General features: G+C 32.3%; 1 protein-coding gene across 2 annotated transcripts in view; it reads right to left on the bottom strand.

Moving 5' to 3' along the window:
* Window positions 1–6,747: 6,747 nt before the first annotated feature.
* LOC108912137 (cuticle protein 19-like) overlaps window positions 6,748–9,425 on the bottom strand; it is a 29,912-nt gene continuing 27,234 nt past the window's right edge. For both annotated transcript variants that reach the window (XM_018717306.1, XM_018717305.1), the window contains exon 3: window positions 6,748–7,330. In XM_018717306.1, coding sequence (XP_018572822.1) covers window positions 7,064–7,330 — 267 coding nt within the window. In that variant the 3' untranslated portion in view covers window positions 6,748–7,063. The remainder of the gene's footprint in view (window positions 7,331–9,425) is intronic.

Raw genomic sequence — 9,425 nt, 5'->3', positions numbered from 1 at the left:
TATTTGATTTCCCAATTATCTAAAGACCAGTAAATTTTACGAATACTTTAAAAGAATACTTTATTGCCACAAATTGATTGTACATTTTAAAAACATTTAAAATTATTTAAAAAACCAGTGGCGTACGATTTTTTTTCAAAAAAGGTCCCCTACTCCATCAATAACTACGCCACTGGAGTGTATTTTGGAATAAGTTATCCATGAAAAAATAGTCCCTACTAAAAAAATATCATCTCTCAAATTTTATCACTCAATCTTTTATGCCAGTCAAGTTATAGGAAAAATAATATAAATATTTGAAACTTTTAACACTCTGTATCTCCGTAGGGAAGCGTTCTATCAAAAATTTTTATAAGGCAAAACTTGATTATTTTCATCTGTAGAATACGCCATTGAACGTATCATTAACTTCCTGAATAAGCAGCCAAAACCTCCTTTATCTCATATCTAATTTGTAATAAACAAGTGATATTATCTTTTTTTAATGTATGCAGCTGATAATATTTTATGTACTTGGTATCAGTTATCTCATTGCACCATTTTGAGTTGGCCATGCCACATAATTTAGTTGAACTGAACAGAAAATACTTCCAAATAGTAAACAGAAATCGCTTTCTGTATGCATGATTCTAACTACTTGTAATGCAGAAAAAGTAGAAACAAATAAATTGTGTCTCTGTCCATCTGGTCCATTATTTAATGTAACTCACTAATATGGAGGAACATAGGGCATAACATCAAGAATCATAACGCAACAAGAATAATTTGTGCTTAATTAAAAACATGTATAACTAGATTTATATTAAATATCAAATAACATCCTTATGCACAGAAAAGTTCAACTGTAAGGTGTACGGGTTGCAGACTGAAGTAAGCAAGTTGCCTCTTATTACTAAAGAATATATCGGGAGTAATAATTACAACATTACTTTTGTGATAGGTAGTGTTTTACATAATATACAGAGTGGTTACAAACTTGCATAGGATTATTAATAAGTATTTTCTATAATAAAAACCGTTAAAATTTTTCGTCCTGCGTTTCGTAGAAAACAGAAAAATTGCTAGATTGATTTTAGGTAATCATCATTTGTATTTCTTCATTTTATTATGTGTATTATTTGCAAAAAATGTATAAACGTGTAAACGTAAATGTGTATTACGTACTCTTCAAATATCCTATCCTGTATATCATTTATTTCCGAATTTAACAGAAAATTCGTTCCGGTGCCACAGGAAAGTATATTATTGAAACAATCAAATGATTGTTTAAGCAGAAAGAATAAACTGACAAATTAACTTATTGTAGGTACTTAAATGAGAAAATAGATATGATTTATATTTACAAGAATTTATATGGGTATATTTTTTTACATTGAAGCAATATTTTCGTTAACATATTTTCGTTCATATAATACAAATTTCAGTAATTTATTAAAAACGACAATTTTTATTTCATCTGAATTACTGCTAGGTTGTAGATATTCTATATTCAATGGTATACCTATTAGGTATTAAGGCCTGTAGGTGTTCTTTACAAGTTGAGGATATGTTTGGAAATCGAGACGAAGTCGAGATCTCCAAAATGTTTGAAACGTTTTTTGGACGCTCAAATATTGAATAAATTTAATTAAAACTAAAAAATGTAATATTTTAAAAATATGTAAAACAAACAAGTCGTACATAAAAAAGTTTTCGCTTTGGTTATTATGAAGCTGAATATTGTATTGTTTTTTGTAAGTTATGATTCAAGAAAGGGACAATTCGGACTTAGAAAATGTTTGGCAAGTAGGATGCTCAGCCATTCCCGAGAAGTCCAAAGATAGATACGAGAAAACCTTCAATCTATTTGCATCGTGGTGTAACAAGAAAAAATTTGAAAATATCACAGCTGAATACTCTATGCTCAAAGGCACAATATTTTTGCATAAAGTTGTTGATATTCCAAAATATATGCTTTGCTTAAAAGGAAAAATATTGGACATAAAATAAAAAAAATCAAGAATCTTTACCAGAAAACACATGTACAAGTTTTTAAATAATTTTTCTGATTCTGATCTATTTAAATACAAAATAAGTACAATAAATCGCATCACAAGACAGCAGCTCGTCCATGCTTATCATGCGACGTCTATTTAAGAGTTTTGACCACACCATTTTGAGAGAGGACTTCAATTTTGCCCCTTTATTTAAGGAGCGCGGGCACGTGATCCAAATTTCACCAGCCGAATTTTATTTACTGATAGAGCTGGTTTTACCAGAAGTGGTATTTTTAATTCACGTAATTTCCACCATTACGCAGAAGAAATGCCTCATGCGATGCGTATTAACCACTTTCAGGTGGAATTTCCAATAAATGTTTGGGCCGGGATCATCGGTGACATCCTTCTGGGTCCTCATGTCATGACACGCCGCTTGAATAGCGAAAATTATTTCAATTTTCTAACGAATACTTTTCCGCTTCTAGTGGAAGATGTCCCTCTCGATCTTCGTGCTCAGATGTAGTCCACGCCCGATGGTGCTCCTCCGTACTTTAGTGCAAATGTAACTGCACAATTAAATAATATTTTTTCACACAAGTGGATCGGAAGAAGAGGGAGATATGTTCCTGTCGAATGCCCCCCCCCCCCCAGGTCCCCCGACTTAACGCCGTTCGATTTTTTTCTATGGGGAGCCTTGAAGAATAAAGTTTACGCTACTCCTGTGGAATCCCAGGAAGAATTATTGCGTAGGATTCAAAACGAGGTGAATGTAATACGGAATGATCCAAAAATATTGAGGAGGGCTCAATTCAATTTAAATTGTAGGATCCAGCTATGCATCCAAGAAAGTGGGGGGCATATGGAACATGTCTTGTAATTCAACCATCATCTATCGTATCTATGTAACTGTCATCCAGTTTCAATAAAGAGAATTATGTCTTTCCTAAGTACGTCTTTACATTTTTTGAGTGTTAACAAAAAATAAATCTAATGAAGTAAAATGGTATTCAATCCGTCGTATTACGACAAACTTTAAAATTGTGCCCATTTTACTTTCAATATTGATATCATAGGTAAAAGAATTGGCAATTATTATTAGAGAATGCTGCTTCTTATAAAAGGGCAGATTTACTGCGGTACATCTAAAATTGTTAAGTCGCAACGAAACAGAAAACATTTTTTTGCGTAAAAACTATAGATGCTACAAGATTTTATCAAGATACTTACTACGATAGTAGTGATTGTAGTGAGTATTTGTACTACTTGAGTAGTAGTGATGATTGTGTAAAATTGAAAAAAAAAATTGCGTAAAAACTATTAATGCTACAAGATTTTACCAAGAGTACGAAAATCTCGAAAAAGGACCGATGCATCAATAAAAATAAAATGAATTGTTTCCAGCTACCAAATAAAAAGTTCTGGTAATTCTTGTACCATGATACCTACTCAAGAATTTACCACTAGCCCAAGGCGGATGGACGCGGTTGCTTCATCAAAGCATAAGTCTTACTTAGGAACAAGTCCACAGCAAGTTTCAATAAAATCCATAACATTCTCCAGATATTACAAAAAACATATTTTTTTTTTTCAAGAACTTTGACAGTCTATAGCAGAAGAGCCAGACATTTTTTCTTAATGGAAGTTAGGTCAAATCGTCTTCTTTTGAGCCAAGGAATGTCACAGTACCTATTATTATTAGTATTTTGATCATGAGCTTATGGGAATCCCTGTATAAAAGTAGGACTGATATTTGGAATAGCAGGGGCGTGCAGAAGGGAAAAACCAAATATGAAATAAATAGACACTGCGTTTACAGTAGAAAGTATTCTCGACACTAAAACGCATATCACGAACGTTTACAATTACAAAACAAGGAAACGCAACAGTTAATTATTGTTTGGGATTTTATAAAACATATTCAGGCACTAAGACCAAAGTAGACAAAGTCAGCTGGCACTGCAAGATGGGAAGCTTACCAACCTGGTAGTGGGTAGAAATACCACAGGAAGTTAGCCCAATAANTTTTCCGCTTCTAGTGGAAGATGTCCCTCTCGATCTTCGTGCTCAGATGTAGTCCACGCCCGATGGTGCTCCTCCGTACTTTAGTGCAAATGTAACTGCACAATTAAATAATACTTTTTCACACAAGTGGATCGGAAGAAGAGGGAGATATGTTCCTGTCGAATGACCCCCCCCCCAGGTCCCCCGACTTAACGCCGTTCGATTTTTTTCTATGGGGAGCCTTGAAGAATAAAGTTTACGCTACTCCTGTGGAATCCCAGGAAGAATTATTGCGTAGGATTCAAAACGAGGTGAACGTAATACGGAATGATCCAAAAATGTTGAGGAGGGCTCAATTCAATTTCAATTGAAGGATCCAGCTATGCATCCAAGAAAGTGGGGGGCATATGGAACATGTCTTGTAATTCAACCCTCATCTATCGTATCTATGTAACTGTCATCCAGTTTCAATAAAGAGAATTATGTTTTTCCTATGCACGTCATTACATTTTTTGAGTGTTAACAAAAAATAAATCTAATGAAGTAAAATGATATTCAATCCGGCGGATTGCGACACTTTAAAATTGTGACCATTTTACTTTCAATATTGATATCATAGGTAAAAGAATTGGAAATTATTATTAGAGAAAGCTGCTTCTTGTAAAAGGGCAGATTTACTGCGATACATCTAAAATTGTTAAGTCGCAACGAAACAGAAAACATTTTTTTGCGTAAAAACTATAGATGCTACAAGATTTTACCAAGATACTTACTACGATAGTAGTGATTGTAGTGAGTATTTGTTCTACTTGAGTAGTAGTGATAATGATTGTCTAAAATTGAAAAAAAAAATAAATTGCGTAAAAACTATGAATGCTATAAGATTTTACCAAGAGCACGAAAATCTCGAAAAAGGACTGATGCATCAATAAAAATAAAATGAATTAATTCCAGCTACCAAATAAAAATTTCTGGTAATTCTTGTACCATGATACTCAAGAATTTACCACTAACCCAAGGCGGATGGACGCGGTTGCTTCATCAAAACATAAGTCTTACTTATTAGGAACAAGTCCACAGCAAGTTTCATTAAAATCCATAACATTCTCCAGATATTACAAAAAACATATTTTTTTTTTTTTCAAGAACTTTGACAGTCTATAGCAGAAGAGCCAGTCATTTTTTCTTAATGGAAGTTATGTCAAATCGTCTTCTTTTGAGCCAAAGAATGTCACAGTACCTATTATTATTAGTATTTTGATCATGAGCTTATGGGAATCCCTGTATAAAAGTAGGACTGATATTTGGAATAGCAATTTACAGTAGAAAGTATTCTCGACACTAAAACGCATATCACGAACGTTTACAATTACAAATCAAGGAAACGGGGATTATTTGGGATTTTGTAAAACATATTCAGGCACTATGACCAAAATAGACAAAGTCAGCTGGCACTGCAAGATGGGAAGGTTACCAACCTGGTAGTGGGTAGAAATACCACAGGAAGTTAGCCCAATAAAATTGCACAGGGTTTAAAATTGCCGGATCCCTGAACTTATACCGAACACACATTCCGAGGGAGTTCTGTCTCTATTCTGGCAAACCAAGGAATAGATATTTTAGGCCTTAAATGGCATGGTGGGTGGCGTCTTCTTCTGTAACTAGCTGTAGATCGGTAAGTAATTACTTATAAATGGTTCAACAAATTCAGTAAAGGTATCAAATTACTTGAGCGTACAAAAAATTCATAACGTGCGATGGATATGTATATCAGCTTAGAAAATATCAAAAATCTTATAGATTTGTTTAACCTTATACGTTCACAGACAAAGCCTTTAAGGATAGAACTTAAAAAACGTTCTATTGGGAATGATTTTTGAGATCTGAAAGTGTGCTCGTTCTAAATTTTGTATATTAAAACTACTGTTAGTACTATTCAAACAAATCTTATTTAACCTAATTCACACTTGATCTTACCCACAGTATTGATTAGTATACTGTGATCTTACCGAATATTATTTGACGTACTTTAAATTAAATTTCTTCTATAATAATCATGTAATGAAAGTTAGGTCACAATGACTAATTGTACAATTTAGAAGTAAAAAGAATTAAAAATTACATAATGCTAATCACTTAATATCATTTTTTGTAACCGATACATTACCCTCATTACTATTAACTGCTCTGTCGTTTAAAAATGTTTCTGAAAGTTTATTATACTTTTAAGTGCAATATAAAGTAGGTATCTGTAAGGATAATGTGTATTTTAAACATTAAAGTAAATTGAGGATAATAAATTATTACAATAAGAAGTCTATTTTTCTTTCTTTCTTTGTTTACGTTGATAAGCTTTACATCCTTTAAAAATATTGATGCGTATTAAAATATCTGCAATTGCAAAGATTTCGGATAAACGTTGTGTTTCATTATTTTCGTCCAAAAAGTATGTAGTTGATGTTCTGAAAGTTTTTTGTAACATATACTACATAAAACAATTCGTTTATAAAAACCACTCCTTATACAATTTATTTGAACAATTAATTTATAATACAATACTGATAACATAACACTTATAATCTAAATAAAATATGTGAGTTAGACGTTAAAACTGCGATAATTAGGTACTTTGTATCGCAATAATTATTAATTATTATATTGAAGGATCAATATATAAGATACTATAACTAAGATAACTAATCAATCTTTCGGAAATAAATTCACAATTACTTTTATTATTAAAATTAATAATAATATGAATGTCAGTTTCTAAGTGAAAACAGAAAACACTGTATGAAACTCCAAAAAAATTTTTACAGCAAATGCTAATAATTACTACTACAACTGAAGAAATACTTTAATGGCAAAATCTTACATATTAGGTACTACCCAGAATTATTAGGTACTTAATGGGAAAATGTAAAAACGTTTTTATTTTAACATTTCAGTAACTTTTTAGCCTTATTTCTCAAAAACATAATTTTACAAACACCGTAGTAAGGTTTCCTTTAAATTCAGACAACGAATTTACATATCCATTGGTCATAAATTATTTGATAACTGAGATTATTTAAATTCTACAATCAACGGTGATATCCTGCATAGGAAGCTACCGGAATGGCTAATTTCTCGTGAGTGGGTGGATGAACCGCATGCCCCGACCTGGTGACTACCGCGTTGAAGCCGCTATGGCCGTCGTCTTCGTATTGCACCTTACGCACCGTACCATCTGGCTCCACTAAAGAGTACTCTCCCTTGACGACGTCTCCATCACGTTCTTCGGATTGCTCTTTGATGTCGCCGGTATGGCCGTCCTTAACTCCGTACTCGAAGCGGTACTTTGGGTAAGCCTGGAAGAAACACCTAGTTTGTAGAATATTTTCCATGGTAAATTATTAAATATTTATATAGGGTGTCTCAATATTCTCCGTGCACAGAACTACCTAAGATTATTGAAACTCCAATATTATCTAATTAAGCCAATCAATAGAGCATTAAATCAGTTATTTTGTGACAAATACTGTGATAAGTAGCACAGGGACTGTGCTATGATATAAAAGACAGTCTGTAGATATATGCTCATATGTTTCCAATTTACCATTAATTAATTTTTTATAAACATTTTTATGCAAAAATTTTTTAGTTTTTTACTTAAAAAACCTAAACTAACGAAACAATCTGAATGCTATATAAAGATAATTTGTAGAGAGTCGATATACGAATACAACGAAAGGTCGATCCTATCGGATAATTAGAAACGAAGAAAACCCGCAAAAATCGGAAAAGGACAATGTTAAAAATCAGTCAATTTCTGCCTCACTCTGGAAATGATTTCGATAGGCCTGTATTTTATAGAAATATACTTCTAAGGCTGTCATTCTGCGGGGAAAAATCGTCCAGATGGCAATATCCGCGTAAGATCGGGTAAAACTTGTTCAGTCTCTACGTAGATTCTTTGAAATCGATCCATGTTCAACCAATTCCGTAACTTTTTGTAGCGATGTTAAATGACTCCTATCGGCTTGTATTCTATACAAATACACGTATGAAATCGACATTTTCCCGAAGAAAATGTTCCAGTATGTACTTCCTATTATACTTTTTGATCAGAATCACTGCGAAAGAAAATAGCATTCAGATTGCTGCGTTACTTTGGGTTTTATAAACAAAAAAACTAAAAAAGCGTTTTTTGCATAAAAATATTTATAAAAAATTAGTTAATGATTACCTAATTGGAGTAGGAAACATAAGCATATATCTATAGACTGTCTTTTATATGATCGCACAGTCCGATTGCTACTAGTATTTTTGTCACAAACAAAACCTCTATTGATTGACCTAAATCCGAATTAAATTAAATTAAAATGTGCCAGTACTTTGGTGTAAGTGTCAGTTTCTGATAGAGTAACCGAAATATTTACCGAGTGTTTTCCCAAAAACCTTTTGTTTGATTTTTGAGTAAAAATTTAGTCACTAATTAAAACGACCAGATTTAAAATATATACTTACTTAATTCTGCCTAACCCTATAGTTTACCTCACGTCAGACCTATCTACAAAATTCGTTTCAATTTTTACATTTTTTTATAATTTTCACGGAAATAATGATTTCAACAACAAAGGTAATTTATCTTTTTTTTATCAGGAGACTCGTCAAACTTAAGCTGCACGCAAAGTTACAGCTTGCTGGTAATCATTTTTTTCTTTGTACATGGGCCCGTTGACTAAGACTGATGCTTATCATATTTTAAACTCACATCTCCATCTTTTAATGATCATAGGATATTGAAATGTATTCACCAAATCTTGTTGCTCGACTTCCTCCATTTTGATATTGATATTACTTGCTCAAATGCATCTCTAATAAAATGAATAACTTTTTTCAAACTGCTAGGGGTGAAGAACGGGATCAGCCTTTGTATACTCATATTCTTAACCTTACAATTTCAACGCTAGTTTTATCAGGAGGTCTTTTTTGAAGATTTATTTCTCTTGAAATTTTGTTTGTAAATATAATGACCTTAACATAATTATTTTATTAGTCAGTACAAATCTTATTTAATTGTCACGAGCAATGTGAATTATTTGATAACCAATGGAATTTGTAATTGAATATTCATCTGCAATAACTATTGGAAATGATTAGTATTCTCAGTCAGAAAAAAACATGTAATCGCACTTACTTTAGATACGCAATTTATGGTATGTAGTTTCCCATTGATTTATCTAATATAATGGTCCTTGTATAAGAACAATCACAGAGACATAGATTTGATAAAGGCACATTTTACAGAATGGAAGAAATCTGAGATAAGTGCAATAAATTCTTATTTTACAGGGTGATTCAGTCATAATGTCATTAATTTTAACCGTGTATTCGGAAGGTCCAGTAAAGATAGAATATTGGAAAAATAATTTTACTCGATCTTTTAAAAAATAAGCAAAT

Source organism: Anoplophora glabripennis, unplaced genomic scaffold, assembly GCF_000390285.2.
Source record: "Anoplophora glabripennis isolate ALB-LARVAE unplaced genomic scaffold, Agla_2.0 scaffold595, whole genome shotgun sequence".
NCBI lineage: Eukaryota > Metazoa > Arthropoda > Insecta > Coleoptera > Cerambycidae > Anoplophora > Anoplophora glabripennis.
This window is presented reverse-complemented; position numbering and strand designations above follow the sequence as displayed.